Source organism: Rhamphochromis sp. 'chilingali', assembly GCF_963969265.1.
Source record: "Rhamphochromis sp. 'chilingali' genome assembly, chromosome: 19".
Taxonomy (NCBI): Eukaryota; Metazoa; Chordata; class Actinopteri; order Cichliformes; family Cichlidae; genus Rhamphochromis; species Rhamphochromis sp. 'chilingali'.
Genome location: NC_137946.1, coordinates 768,861 through 785,000, shown reverse-complemented (window position 1 = coordinate 785,000; position 16,140 = coordinate 768,861). Strand labels below are relative to the sequence as shown.

The window sequence follows — 16,140 nt, the reverse complement described above, 5'->3', positions numbered from 1 at the left end:
GAAAAACCACCGACTGACCACACAGAGGCAGCCAGCTGTCACAGCTGTCTCGTCTGAGAGCAGGGTGGAGTGGTTGGACTTGTAACTGCAGATCAGAACCATGCAGCTATAGATCTACAGATATTTACATAAAGACACCAGGAGAGAGGTCAGAGAGGCAAAGCCCAAACTAAAGGGGAAAGATGACCCACTCCATGACATTAGAAGCTTATAAATAACAATGAAAGAGGAGAAAAGGAACGCATCACATCTCAGGAGGCCTAACAGTTTAGCAACAAAACTAAGGGGCTGTTCAGGATGATCTGATCTGGCCCTGGGTGCACATAAGCTTTAGCAAAAGGGAAATCTGAAGCCTTATGTTAAAAGTGTCTCCTGAAAATAGGATCTGGCTTCAAGGGAGAGGTGCCGAACTTTGAGAAACTCCAGGAAGCAAACAATCCTGCACCGTAAGAACAAAGCGCTACACTGGTATTTCAAAATATTCAAAATATTAGTTGTTCAAAGGAAGTATTATAAAGGACTAACCTTTGGTAATCATGATGGGCATCAATGAGTCGAGTGCTACTTACAGTGGGGCAAAAAAGTATTTAGTCAGCCACCGATTGTGCAAGTTCCCCCACTTAAAATGATGACAGAGGTCAGTAATTTGCACCAGAGGTACACTTCAACTGTGAGAGACAGAATGTGAAAAAAAAATCCATGAATCCACATGGTAGGATTTGTAAAGAATTTATTCGTAAATCAGGGTGGAAAATAAGTATTTGGTCAATAACAAAAATACAACTCAATACTTTGTAACATAACCTTTGTTGGCAATAACAGAGGTCAAACGTTTACTATAGGTCTTTACCAGGTTTGCACACACAGTAGCTGGTATTTTGGCCCATTCCTCCATTCAGATCTTCTCGAGAGCAGTGATGTTTTGGGGCTGTCGCCGAGCAACACGGACTTTCAACTCCCGCCACAGATTTTCTATGGGGTTGAGGTCTGGAGACTGGCTAGGCCACTCCAGGACATTCAAATGCTTCTTACGGAGCCACTCCTTTGTTGCCCGGGCGGTGTGTTTTGGATCATTGTCATGTTGGAAGACCCAGCCTCGTTTCATCTTCAAAGTTCTCACTGATGGAAGGAGGTTTTGGCTCAAAATCTCACGATACATGGCCCCATTCATTCTGTCCTTAACACGGATCAGTCGTCCTGTCCCCTTGGCAGAAAAACAGCCCCATAGCATGATGTTTCCACCCCCATGCTTCACAGTAGGTATGGTGTTCTTGGGATGCAACTCAGTATTCTTCTTCCTCCAAACACGACGAGTTGAGTTTATACCAAAAAGTTCTACTTTGGTTTCATCTGACCACATGACATTCTCCCAATCCTCTGCTGTATCATCCATGTGCTCTCTGGCAAACTTCAGACGGGCCTGGACATGCACTGGCTTCAGCAGCGGAACACGTCTGGCACTGCGGGATTTGATTCCCTGCCGTTGTAGTGTGTTACTGATGGTGACCTTTGTTACTTTGGTCCCAGCTCTCTGCAGGTCATTCACCAGGTTCCCCCGTGTGGTTCTGGGATCTTTGCTCACCGTTCTCATGATCATTTTGACCCCACGGGATGAGATCTTGCGTGGAGCCCCAGATCGAGGGAGATTATCAGTGGTCTTGTATGTCTTCCATTTTCTGATGATTGCTCCCACAGTTGATTTTTTCACACCAAGCTGCTTGCCTATTGTAGATTCACTCTTCCCAGTCTGGTGCAGGTCTACAATACTTTTCCTGGTGTCCTTCGAAAGCTCTTTGGTCTTGGCCATGGCGGAGTTTGGAGTCTGACTGTTTGAGGCTGTGGACAGGTGTCTTTTATACAGATGATGAGTTCAAACAGGTGCCATTCATACAGGTAACGAGTGGGGGACAGAAAAGCTTCTTACAGAAGACGTTACAGGTCTGTGAGAGCCAGAGATTTTCCTTGTTTGAGGTGACCAAATACTTATTTTCCACCCTGATTTACGAATAAATTCTTTACAAATCCATCCATCCATCCATCTTCATCCGCTTTATCCGAGGCCGGGTCGCGGGGGCAGCAGCCTAAGCAAAGAGGCCCAGACCTCCCTCTCCCCAGCCACCTCCTCCAGCTTATCCGGGGGAATACCAAGGCGTTCCCAGGCCAGCCGAGAGATATAATCTCTCCAGCGTGTCCTGGGTCTGCCCCGGGGCCTCCTCCCGGTGGGACATGCCTGGAACACCTCACCCAGGAGGCGCCCAGGGGGCATCCTTGTCAGATGCCCGAACCACCTCAGCTGGCTCCTTTCGATGTGGAGCAGCAGCTGCTCTACTCTGAGCCCCTCCCGGATGGCCGAACTTCTCACCCTATTTCTAAGGGAGAGGCCAGCCACCCTTCGGAGGAAGCTCATTTCTGCCGCTTGTATCCGCGATCTCGTTCTTTCGGTCACTACCCACAGCTCGTGGCCATAGGTGAGGGTAGGGACGTAGATCGACCGGTAAATTGAGAGCTTCGCTTTTACACTCAGCTCCCTCTTCACCACGACGGACCAGTGCAGCGTCTGCATTACTGCAGCTGCAGCCCCAATCCGTCTGTCGATCTCCGGCTCCCTTCTCCCATCACTCGCGAACAAGACCCCGAGATACTTGAACTCCTCCACTTGGGGCAGGAACTCATCCCCAAACCCGGAGTGGGCACTCCACCCTTTTCCGGCTGAGAACCATGGCCTCAGATTTGGAGGTGCTGATCCTCATTCCCGCTGCTTCACACTCGGCTGCGAACCGTTCCAGTGCGAGCTGGAGGCCCTCACCCGATGAAGCCAACAGAACCACATCATCTGCAAAAATCAGAGATGAGATTCTGAGGCCACCAAAGTGAAAGCCCTCCGCCACTTGGCTGCGCCTAGAAATCCTGTCCATAAAAATTATGAACAGAATCAGTGACAAAGGAACTCGGGGCGGACCTCATCAACACCAGGGGCTCTGTCACCAAGGAGTTGTTTAACTGCCTCAGTGACCTCGCCCCCGGAAATTGGCGGGTCATTCCCCTCATCCCCAGACTCTGCTTCCTCTTCGGAAGATGTGTCAGTGGGATTAAGGAGGTCCTCGAAGTATTCCTTCCACCGCCTGACAATTTTCTCAGTCGACGTCAGCAGCGCTCCGCCAGCACTATACACAGTGCAGGTAGAGCACCGCTTTCCCCTCCTGAGACGTCTGACGGTTTGCCAGAATCTCTTCGAGGCAGTCCGAAAGTCTTTTTCCATGGCCTCTCCGAACTCCTCCCACACCCGAGTTTTTGCTTCAGCCACTGCCCGAGCCGCATTCCGCTTGGCCTGTCGATACCTGTCAGCTGCCTCCGGAGTCCCACAGGCTAACCAAGCCCGATAGGACTCCTTCTTCAGCCTGGTGGCTCCCTTCACCTCTGGTGTCCACCATTTGGTTCGGGGATTACCACCACGGCAGGCACCAACCACCTTGCGGCCGCAGCTCAATGCAGCAGCTTCGGCAATGGAGACGCTGAACATGGTCCATTCGGACTCAATGTCCCCAGTCTCCCTCGGAATGCTGTTGAAGCTCTGCCGGAGGTGTGCGTTGAAGATCTCGCGGACTGGGGCCTCTGCTAGACGTTCCCAGCACACCCTCACTACGCGTTTAGGTGCACCAGGTCTGTCCAGCGTCCTCCCCCGCCACCTGATCCAACTCACCACCAGGTGGTGATCAGTTGACAGCTCAGCCCCTCTCTTTACCCGAGTGTCCAGAACATATGGTCGCAGGTCTGCTGATAAGATTACAAAATCGATCATCGACCTACGGCCTAGAGTGTCCTGGTGCCACGTGCACTTATGGACACTCTTGTGTTCGAACAGGGTGTTCGTTATGGCCAAACTGTGATTAGCACAGAAGTCCAATAACAAAGCACCGCTCGGGTTCAGATCAGGGAGGCCGTTCCTCCCAATCACGCCCCTCCAGGTCTTGCTGTCGTTACCCACGTGAGCATTGAAGTCTCCCAGCAGGACAACAGAGTCTCCAGGTGGAGCACCCTCCAGCACCCCCCCCAGGGACTCTAAGAAGGCTGGGTACTCTGAACTGCCACTCAGCGCATAAGCGCAGATGACAGTCAGGACCCGTTCCCCGACCCTAAGGCGCAGGGAACAAACCCTCCCGTCCACCGGGAAAAACCCCAACGTACCGGCAGCAAGCCGAGGGGATATTAGAATACCCACCCCAGCCCGCCGCCTCTCACCAGGGGCAACTCCAGACTGAGACAGAGTCCAGCCCCTCTCCAGGAGACTGGTTCCAGAGCCCAAGCCATGTGTAGAGGTGAGCCCGACTATATCTAGCCGGTACCTCTCAACCTCAAGCACTAACTCAGGCTCCTTCCCCACCAGAGAGGTGACATTCCATGTCCCTATTGCCAGTCTTGGCAGCCGGGGGTCAGTCCGCCAGGGCCTCCGCTCCTGGCCGCCACCCGGCACACAATGCACCCGACCCCTATGGCGCCTCCTGCGGGTGGTGGGCCTGCGGGAGGAGGGGCCCATGTCTCCTCTTCGGGCTGTGCCCGGCCGGGCCCCATGGACTAAGGCCCGGCCACCAGACGCTCGCCCTCGGGCACCCTCCCCGGGCCTGGCTCCAGGGCGGGGCCCCGGTAACCCTATCCCGGGCAGGGTAAACTGTTCCCTCGGTATCCTTTTCATAAGGGTCTTCTGAATCGCTCTTTGTCTGGTCCCTCACCCAGGGCCAATTTGCCATGGGAGACCCTACCAGGGGGCAAAAGCCCCCAGACAACATAGCCCCTGGGATCCCTGGGACACACAAACCCCTCCACCACGATAAGGTAGCGATTCAAGGAGGAGCTTTACAAATCCTACCATGTGAATTCATGGATTTTTTTTTCACATTCTGTCTCTCACAGTTGAAGTGTACCTCTGGTGCAAATTACTGACCTCTGTCATCATTTTAGGTGGGGGGACTTGCACAATCGGTGGCTGACTAAATACTTTTTTGCCCCAATGTACATCGTTGCTGACAATCTTATAGAAACAGGATTTTACAGGATGGCATTTATATCTAAGGATATGTTGTGAAAATGCTCTACTTCTGTTCATTGTCTTTTCCCGTTTTACAGTTTAAAGTAATGATGCAGGTGTTGAAAACTCAGAGTCTGAACGTTTCAGTGTGGCACGACAGCAGCTTCGGACGCAACCGATTCCTGGGTGACGTGAACCTTAATTTGTTGGAGTGGGACTTCAGCAACACGCAGATAAATGAATATGTATTAAAAACCAGGGTAAATGCTTAATTTCTCAAAGCATTATGTGAATATTGTCGCAGTTATTAGACATTTACTCAGCGTAATCCTTTAGGTGTCAGCACAAGCCTCAGCACCAGCTGCCTTGTGTCTTATCGACAGCAGAGCACAGATGAGAGTCGCTCTGAGATTCCTGCCGCAGACATCCCTCGGTGAGGCCTTCCTTTTGATCAGCTCTCTCCCTTTATGTTTATCATTTATGTTACTTATTGTGGTCTTATTGCACGCACAGGTAGGAGAACATCTACGATGGAAAGTGCTGAGGTGCAGATTTGGGTGAAAGACTGCAAGAATCTTCCGCTGGTTAGAGGCCTCGTTATCGACCCATTTGTGAAATGGTAGGAAACAGTACACTGTTTGCTGAGATCCAAAGTCTGAACCTTGAAATAACAAAACCAAAATAAACCGTTTAATATTTTCTTGTTTAATTATGTTATTTCAATCAAACTGGTTTATTTCAAATAGTTTCTCCATTTAATTTCAATTCAGTTCAATTTTAGTTATACAGCGCCAAACCACAGCAACCTTAAGGTGCTTCATATTGTAAGGTAGACCCGACAATAAAACATTAATAAAAATACATGTCAATCGAGACAGAGTGGAGACTGTTGTGTGATTGGTTGCAGTTGGAGTCCCGAAGCAGCAGCTAATTGTAAAAGTGACGTAAACAAAGTGTCAAAGTTAGAACGCCTGCTTCCTGTAAAATTATCACACAATTAACCAGTTAACTGATTATTTGTTTTACGTTAAGTGAACATCATCTAGTTTTGGACTAATGACCTTACAAAAGCAATTATTTGGAAAATATCACTGATCCATTGCAGTGCACCCATCATCTGAAAATGAGAATTCTCAATAGCTCCACACCTGCCTGCAGCACATATTTGGCACAATATACAAACAGAGTGAAACCCAGAATGCAGTCACAGAAGTCAAGTCAAAATCACAGCTTTACTGCTGGTAACAAAGGTGACAAAGAACAAAAGGCAAAATACAAAACTAAACAGGACATCGTCTACAATAAGGAGAACACAACAACACACAGAGCGAGACGCACACTCTGAACACGATGCAAACGAGACTGAAGACTATCAAAGTAAAACAGGAAGTAACACACACTGAGACACATGAACTGAACAGTGAGACTTGGGATAAACAGACATGGAGACTCCGGGGACACGACTGGGAGACTGCACATAGAAAAGGAGTAACATCATGAGAAACCAAGGACTAGAAGCAAAGACAAACTTAGAAACACAAAGTAGTAATATTATATTCACAACAGACTTAAAGATCAATCATCTCTAAAATCCCAATGAAAGAATCATGAGTCCATAATACATTCAAAAACTGGGTCACAGACCCAGGACTGTGACTTATTTATTATTTACCATGTCTTATTTATTGATTTCATTATGATTACTTTGCACAAGTGTTTCAGTCCGTTCCTTCCAAATGAATTGTTTCCTTCTATCTCCTGCCTGTCCTGCTGCTGTAGTACTCTACGTCCTGATACAAGCCGGAGAAGCAGACAGAGAACTCGCGTAGTGACAAGGACAGCCAATCCCATGTTTAACCACACCATGGTGTATGATGGCCTCCGACCAGAGGATCTCAGGGAGGTCTGCATTGAGATCACAGTGTGGGATCATGGCCGACTCGACAATCACTACATCGGTGGTCTGAGGCTTGGCCTGGGAACAGGTGAAAGTTTACTCCATTGTCAGACTATCAAGTACAAATGTGAGCTATGCAAACTCTTTTCCACCTGGCACTGAACCTGGCCTTCACTTCTCAACCCAGTACAGTCTCAATACCTGACATGATAGTGCGGGGCCAGGTTTCACAATGAGCTCACCCGAAACCCTGGCTGATTGTGACCCACACCCATTTTCACACCTTGGCTCGTGTGATTAGGTAGAGGATCATCAGGGGGTCCTTTGTCCCTCTCGGTGGGAAACTCCCACAGAGCTTAAATCTGGGACTCTCCACCATTTGACCTTAGTACTGAAGAAGCTTCTCGGATGAGAGGTGAAACGTCTTCAAGCCACTTAAAGAAGTCCAGACGCTTTTCTTTCCAAGCTCCTTGGAGAATATAAGGAGGAGAAAGCAAAGGAAGCCCTGTTGTCAAAGGGTCAGAGGGAAGTTACACTGTGGTCTACAGTAGGCCAGAGGTGGGCAAACTGTTTGGCACAAGGGCTTTAAAGACAGGCTGGGCGAGGTGTAGGGGATGGGGTAAAGTAACCTAATTTACGCCATCCCCACCTAAGGTAAGCTACGTACGTACTTTATTCAATATTACTGGGAACCGTGTTGTTGGTCACAATATCGATGCTTGGTGTCAGTTTAGTTGTGGCAATTCTCAGGACAGCTTTTGGTGTTCATCAGTTTTCTGGGCTTTGTGCTTTATTAAAATTCAAATTCAAATTCAAATTTTATTTGTCACGTACACAGTCATACACAGTACGATAGTGAAATGCTTGGACAACTGCTCGTGACCTAAAGAAAACAAAAAAAGGAAAAGGCTATGAATAAGATAGGAAATAAATATGAAAAATTAAAAAGGGTAAATTTAACTAGGAAGGAATAAAATATAAATTAAGGTTAAAAATGAAATAACTGTACAACACAAATTAGAATGAAGGGTAAATTTAACTGGGAAGAATAAGATAAAATATATAAATTAAAGTTGAAAATAAAATAACTGTACAACAAAATACACAATACACAATATAGAACTATATAAGAATGTATGAAGAAATATAAATATAAATAAATATATACACAATAACAGCAGCTGTACAAGTATTAACCGGAATTGAAGAATATAGTGACCAGTGTTGTGCAAAACCAAAGTCCAGAAAGTCCAGTGTGTGTGTAAGAACCATATGTGTGGGTCAGTACTGTGTGGTGGTGTGATTGAGAGACCGTATCGCCTGCGGGAAGAAGCTCCTCCTCAGTCTCTCTGTGTTGGTCTTCAGCGAGCGGAATCGCTTTCCTGACCTCAACAGAGAGAACAGTCTGTTGTTGGGATGGCTGAGGTCCTTCACCATCTTCCTGGCCTTGGTCCAGCACCGCCTGCTGTAGATTGAGTGCAGGTCAGGGAGCTCGGAGCGGATGGTGCGCTCAGCTGATCGCACAACCCTCTGTAGAGCTCGTCTGTCCTGCATGGTGCTGTTCCCGAACCAGGTTAAGATGTTTCCCGTCAGGATGCTCTCTATGGTGCACGAGTAAAAGTTCCTGAGCACCTTGGAGGGCAGTTGGAAGTCTCTCAAGCGTCTGAGGTGGTAGAGACGCTGTCGGGCCTTTTTCACCACGGTGTTGATGTGACAGGACCATGACAGGTCCTGCGTGATGTGAACTCCGAGGTATTTGAAGCTGTCCACTCTCTCCACTGGGCACTCGTTGATGACGGGGGTCTGGTAGTTCCTCTCCTGCTTAGTGCTGAAGTCCACTATCAGCTCCTTTGTCTTACTGACGTTTAGAAGGAGGTTGTTCCTCTGGCACCAGTTCTCCAGATTCCTAATCTCCTTCAGGTAGGCCGTCTCGTTGTTATCAGAGATCAGGCCCACCACGACGGTGTCGTCAGCAAACTTGATGATGGTGGTGGAGCTGGTAGTGGCCACACAGTCATATGTGTACAAAGAGTACAGCAGGGGGCTCAGAACACACCCCTGGGGGGCTCCAGTGCTGAGAGTGGTGGAGGCTGAGACATGTCCACCCATCCTTACTGCCTGTGGTCTGCCAGTTAGGAAGTTGGAGATCCACAGACACATAGATGAGCTGAGTCCCAGATGCTCCAGCTTGGTGGTGAGTGTGGAGGGAATTATGGTGTTAAATGCAGAGCTGTAGTCTATGAAGAGCATTTTAACATAATTCCCCCTTCTAGTGTCCAAGTGAGTGAGTGATGTGTGGAGGAGATGAGAGATGGCATCGTCTGTGGAACGATTTGGACGGTAAGCGAACTGTAGTGGGTCCAGTGTGTCTGGTAGTGAAGAAATGATGAAGTCTCTGACCAGGCGTTCAAAGCACTTCATCACTACTGAGGTGAGGGCTACAGGGCGATAGTCATTGAGAGAAGCAGGGTGGGGTTTCTTCGGGACAGGAACAATGATGGACTCTTTGAAGCATGTGGGGATCACTGACTGAGATAAAGAGATGTTGAATATCTCAGTGAACACAGGAGCTAGCTGGTATGCGCAGTCTCTTAGGATACGACCTGGGATGCCGTCTGGTCCTGCTGCTTTCCTGGTGTTCACTCTCTTGAAGGCTCTCCTTACTTCATGCTCGGAGATGACGAGCACGTTTCCGGTGCTGGCAGTATCTTCCTGTCTGCAGCCGTTAGCGCCGCTAACACTAGCATTGTTGGAGACCTTAGCTGCAGCCTCGAAGCGAGCATAGAAAGTGTTCAGCTCGTCTGCCAGAGTCACGGCCGCGTTCGTCATACCGGTTGTTGGTGCTTTATAGTCCGTTATTGTCCTTAGTCCCCGCCACAGGCTCCTAGAGTCACTCTGTTGGAGTTGTGACTCTAGTTTCCTCCCGTAGCGCTGCTTCGCCTCTTTCACCGCCCTCCGCACGTTATATGACGCGGCTTTGTACGGGTCCATGTCCCCCGTCATGAGTCCCGTGTTGTAGGCAGCGGTGCGGGATCTCAGAGCGTCGCGGATGGTTTTATCCACCCACGGCTTCTGGTTGGGAAACGTTGTGATAGTCTTTGTCTCCACGGTATCATCCGCTAGTTTCCCGATGAATCCCACAACCGCTTCCGTAAACACGTTGACGTCATCGTCGGAGCTGTTTCTGAACATGCCCCAGTCTGCGTCATCGAGTGCGTCCTGTAACGCGGCCACCGATTGATCCGTCCAGCGCGCGACCTTCCTCTGAACCGGAACTTCCTGTTTCAGCCTTTGTTTGTATTTTGGCATGAGGAAGATGGCGGCGTGATCAGATTTGCCAAACGGGGGGTGGGATTGTGCCTTGTAGCCGTCCTTGACCGTAGTGTAGCAGTGGTCGAGTGTCCTTTCACCCCTGGTGGGGCAGGTGATGTGTTGATAAAAGTTCGGCGCTGCGCGTTTGAGGTTGGCGCTATTAAAGTCCCCCGTCACAATAAGCGCAGCGTCTCGGTGTTGTGTCTGGTGCTGTGTGAGTGCCTCATGCAGCTCGCATAAGGCGGTGACCGTGTCCGCTTGTGGTGGAATATAAACGGCACTTACAATGACCGATGTAAATTCCCGAGGTAGATAAAAAGGACGACACATGATGGACAGTAGTTCCAGATTTGGTGTGCAGGAGCGTGTGAGAGGAACAACGTTCGCACTGTTGCACCAGTTGTTGTTCACCATTAAACACACGCCGCCTCCCCTTGACTTCCCCGAGTCCCGTGTCCTGTCCATGCGGTGAACCGAGAAGAACTCGGCCGGCTGGATGGCGTGGTCCGGCACCGCTGGGTTCAGCCATGTCTCGGTGAAGCAGAGGAGATTGCAGTCCCGAATGTCTCTCTGGAACTTTATCCTGGCCCCGAGGTCGTCAAGCTTGTTCTCCAGTGACTGGACGTTGGCGAGCAGGATGCTAGGCAGAGGTGTGCGGTGTGCACGAGCTCTCAGCCTGTTCCTGACGCCGGCTCGCTTCCCTCTAGGCCGCCGCCGCTTCCCTTTGTTCTCCCTCGAGATCTCACTCGGCCAGCTCGGATCCGGAGTTAAAAACTTCGAATTGTGAGTACATTGTATACCAATAGAAACAAGAGTGTCACTGTCATACCTAATGTACCCAATGGTGATGATTTTGCCGATTTAGAAACGCTGAAAACTAACTTAAAAAACAAAGACAAAGAAAAAGTGGTCGGAGCAGTCGTGACGGCAGCCGACCTCACCGGCGCCATCTTAAAGATAACTCTTTATTGTCATTGCACAGTCATCCATAGTACAATGAAAAAGGAAAACTGTCCCACGTCGGCACTACCACACCACACAGTAACTTAAGTAATAAAAAGAAAAATGAGTGTATATTTATTGCACCTTGTTCTAAATATAAATATTATTATTGTTATTGTTGTTACCCCCTAAAAAAGTCCAGGGAGGTAGCCAATCAGGTCAGCTGTTAGCATTGATCAGGGCTGTTGCCCTGTTGTAAAAGCTGTCCTTGAGTCTGTTTGTCCCGGACCTCAGCAGCCTGAACCTCCTGCCAGACGGCAGCAGCTTAAACACCCGGTGTCCTGGGTATGTGCAGTCCCGTAGGAAGCTGCGTGCCCTCCTGAGACAGCGAGTGCTGTACAGGTCCTTCAGGGAGGGAAGAGGATGTCCAACGATTTTTTGGGCCATATTGATGACTCTCTGGAGTGCCTTTCTGTGTGCTGTGGTGCAGCTGGAGAACCACACACAGATGCAATATGTCAGCACACTTTCAATGCAGCAGTGGTAGAAGACGGTCAGCAGCTCCTTCAGGTCCATTTTTCTGAGGATTCTCAGAAAGTGGAGACGCTGTTGGGCCTTCTTTCAAACCACAGAGGTGTTTGAGCTCCATTGGAGGTCTGTGTCTATGTGCACACCCAGGAACATGAAACTGGACACCCTTTCTACCCGCTCCCCGTTGATGCTGACAGGCTGCAGCTCAGACTTCCTCCTTCTGAAGTCGACTACCGGCTCTTTTGTCTTGGTGGTACTGAGGTCCAGGTTGTTGTCTGCACACCAATCTGCCTCTGAACCTCAGCTCTGTACACCGTCTCGTCTCCCCCAGAGATGGTGTTCAGTGAAAGTTTGCTCACACATGTAGGTAGCCAAACAACACCAGCATCTTCATCTCTTGGAGGTTTGGAGGCTGCAGTTTTATCCAGTTTCATGGAGTTAAACTTTAGAAACTTCTTTAGAATAGAGTAATACTAAAGATTTATCAGTTTACATTGTAACTCCTGTAGTGCTGTCTGAGGGTCCAGTGACACTAACTGAAGTCAATTCTCAGTCTTTTCAAAATCTGAGAATTGGCTGCAGAGTTCTCTGTGCAGATCTTCCCTGCTTCAGTGGAAACGAGCGAATGTGTCGCCCAACATTTGTCTTGAGAATGAAGCAAATCATTTTGGCTTTGAAGGCTTTCACATTATATTTCATGCACAAATTGATGTTTCTGTTGTAGCTTTGTGTTCTGCACATTCATGCATGTATCTCCTGTTTTGAACTTCGGCACTTGCTGAGATACTCATCCCAAAGTCAATAAGTCGGCCTTAGAGTGGTAAAGTAAGTTGTGGTGGTCAGCATTAGTTTGTGCAGAGGAAAAATACATCCAACTCCGGGTTTTCCTCTTTCACTTTATCCTGGATTCTTGTCAGCAGCTCAATGTTTTTTACTGTCAAGTTCAGCAATACAGCTGCAGTGACCTTCACAAGTTTACGCCATGGGTGTTTATATCGTGACGTGGACAGTACAACCACAAGCAGTAATACTCCTGGGAAACATTTAGGAAACCTGGTGGGAATGTCTTGTGTATCCGGCACGGGGCGCTGTCATTTACAGACTGACTACACTTTATATTCAAACCTTTTAAATGTTTTTAAAAGGGTTTCTGTGACTATACAGAATCATAATGTTGAAGCTTTCATGCAGATATTCACTTACAGCAAATAAAGCAGAGGTCGTGCTCACCAAACAAGCAAGATAGAAGGCAGAAAATGATGCCGCCACTTTATGGTTATTGCTGATTTATTTTGTTTGAACAACAACAATCTTTATTTATAGAGCACATTTAAAAACCAATGGCATGCCAAAGTGCTTAACATAAAACAAATTAACACAAGTATAAACAGAGTCATAAAAAAATAGAAGTGTAAAATTATGTTCACAGGAAAAAATATAACTATAGCACAATATAACTATGCCATCAAAACACAATGGCGACAAGACACACACAGCGGAAATAAAAGCATAATAGGAAAATTAAAAGAATAAATAAATCTCTGCAAACAAGGCCAGCATTTAGCCGGTAGAAAAAGCAAGATTAAACAAATATGTTTTAAGCCGTGATTTAAAAGATTGAATAGATTGTTAAACTGCACTGCTAATGTTTTTATTTAGTAAAATCCAGTTCATGGTGCGTTTGGGATACAACAGGTCAGGCAAAGAGCACTCTGATAATCATGGATCTTTGTGCGTTTCTCTCAAACATGGCAGGAATATGTGCTGCTCTGCTGTCTAAGCCAGTGGTTCTCAAACTGTGCACAGCCAGTACCACCTCAGAAAATATATGGCCACCCTTATGATTAAAGTACAGTAGTATCAGCCTGTTTAACAACATATACAGTTTACACGAGACTATTTTATTTCTTATATGATTGTTATTACCTGCCATAAACAGTCATAACTGTACTTGACTGAAATGCCCATCATGTGACAAAATGACTGCATTAAAACATTCAACAGCTTCATGAAAACAATCGAAACAGAAACAACAAATTTCCCACTTGTGGCACTAACAAAGATTGATCTTATCTTATTTGGTGGTCATTGGCAACTTGGCCTCCGTACCTAAAGGGACGTGCACGGCTCCGTAAACACACCTTCAGCCTTAGAGGCGAGTGAAGAGCCGACCTTCTCATAGATACGTGGTGCAAATGGAAAGAGAAAGCACACGGCCGTGTCTGAAAGTGCCAGGTATTCGCTGTGCCGTGAACCCTGTGATGGTTTCATGCATTCATTACTAAGAACATCGCCGCACTCTGCGCACAGCGTCCTGGGCTCATCCTCTGTCCCACTCCAAAAGAATCTGAACTTGATGTGACTTCAATCACGTCTTCACTGTTTTGCGTCGTTTGATGCTATCACGCACCAGAAGTTTCACGGGTATTGCTGAAGTTGCTACTCACACTTGTGCTGGGTTCACTGTCGTCGGCTTCAGTTTCTGCTGTGCCGGTCAAAATATTCACTACAGTTCTCCTTTTGATACTTCCTGTTTGGAGCCAGGATCGCTTCGCTTTTGAACTGTCATTTTTCATGCGTCCATTTGCCATCACGACTCAGTTTGTCAACCCTTTGAGCTACTGGTTAGGTTGGCCTAGTCAGCGTGCCTGCTGAATACAGCTTTTCAAAAAAAGACAAAATCTAGTTTAAACTCAATTTCGGTTATCTTGCAGTAAAGAACATTTAATGTATGCATATTTTAAATAATTATTTAATCTTAAAAAAAGTCTTGAAGACTTCCTGCGTACCACTAGAGGGAGCCCATGTGCCATCAGTGGTACGCGCACCACAGATTGAGAACGACTGTTTAAGCAAAGAAACTAAATGAACTAAATGTCAGATCATTCAATCAAGTGGAAAGGACTCTGCATATTTTTAAGTTGCACTTTATTATAAATTGAAGATGATGTCACAAGGTTTACAGATATATTAACTCCAGTTTTATTAACATACCATATATTCTGTTATACTGTGATTACATTTTTGTAAATGATGAAACACATCAGAGGGATTCACACAGGTGGCATCCACTGAATAATGCCAAAGTAAGCAGGCATTACTGTGATCTTTGCCGCCATAACTGTTAATTAGTTTGGAAAGCCAGCGCTTAAATGGACTACCACACAGTGCTCCCACAGCAGCTTTTCACTGGCCTCATTAATCACCCAGAATGTTTAAACGAGCGTTTCCAGTTTAGAACTGCATTTAAGAAAACTCTGACCTCAGAATATCACTCTTCTTATCATTGGTAATTTTGAGAGCATGTGCTCTCCTCAGGAGAAATTGTCACTTTCAACAAAAACTAAACATTCAAGTAGGAAAACCTTAAATGTTTGGACATCACAGTAATCTAGACATCACTTTATTGGTGGTCTTCTAATGTCCATTTTTGTGAAAGGCAGGAGGTGCTTGGAAGGCACAAAGGTTGCTTTGTGACTGCCACACGCAGTCCTGTGAGTTAGCCCAAACAGCTCATAAGAGTTACACACCCATCTGCATACATCAAGCTAATACTGGTCTAATACACTGGTGCAGCCCGAGGGGAGAGGCCACCATCCCCACGACTGATGCTGATGTTAACGTGTTTAAGTTACAGTCTGATAACAGCTGTTCCAGTTAACTTGTGTTCATATCTCACTGTTATTGTTAATGTACAACGGGAATCCCAGTTTGTTCGGTGTGGCTAGCAATGAGCACAATGACTGAGACTGATGTGCCTCTGGTCACTGTTTCTGTTTGGTTGATGCTAATAAAGCTTCTTTTTTTTGTTTGATTGGTGTAAAGAACACAGGACCTGCAAGTACAGGCAGAGCTTTAGGCAGCTATATGTGGCTCAAGACTTTTGCAAGGAAATTTAAAGTATAAATATTTGTTTGTAACAGTAAAAATGTAGTTTATGCTCATAATTCAAACTGAAGTGTGAACTAGTAATAAACTAACAAACAATGAGCTCAATGAAAAATGATGTTTTAGCAGCCTCACACACAACCTCCACATCTGGATCTCTGAGGAATATTTTATTCTTTATTACATTTTCTTTTAAATTGTGTAAATTTATTAGATTCAAATGAAATTGAATGCGAATAGTTTTAGTGATCTGCAGTGCAAAATGTCTGAATACTAAAACTGACTGTAAAAAAACCTTTTTACATTTTAACAGGTGAAAATATTTAAAATGAATGAAAGTTGTCATAGAATGTGAAATTAAATTCAGTTTCATTTATAAACATCCAAATTACAGCAACAATAACCTCAAGGGGCTTTATTTTTAACCCTAAGGGGAAAGGTAACTACCCGAGTCAGAGCTTTTGTGAAGAAAGCGCTCTTGATGCCGAGTAAAAGGATGTGTTTGTAGTCGAAAGGAGGAGGGGGGACTCCCGGCAGCTGCATCTAT

At 46.6% G+C, this 16,140-nt stretch overlaps 1 protein-coding gene across 4 annotated transcripts in view; it reads left to right on the top strand.

The window, feature by feature from the left end:
• sytl2a (synaptotagmin-like 2a) overlaps positions 1-16,140 on the top strand; it is a 33,166-nt gene that overhangs the window by 15,871 nt on the left and 1,155 nt on the right. For 3 of the 4 annotated variants that reach the window (XM_080866040.1, XM_080866039.1, XM_080866042.1), the window contains 5 exons: positions 383-446; positions 5,171-5,283; positions 5,360-5,456; positions 5,537-5,642; positions 6,803-7,008. In XM_080866040.1, the coding sequence (XP_080722166.1) occupies positions 383-446; positions 5,171-5,283; positions 5,360-5,456; positions 5,537-5,642; positions 6,803-7,008 (586 nt within the window). Of the gene's footprint in view, positions 1-382; positions 447-5,121; positions 5,284-5,359; positions 5,457-5,536; positions 5,643-6,802; positions 7,009-16,140 lie in introns of all 4 variants that reach the window. The other variant, XM_080866041.1, reaches the window with a different exon arrangement.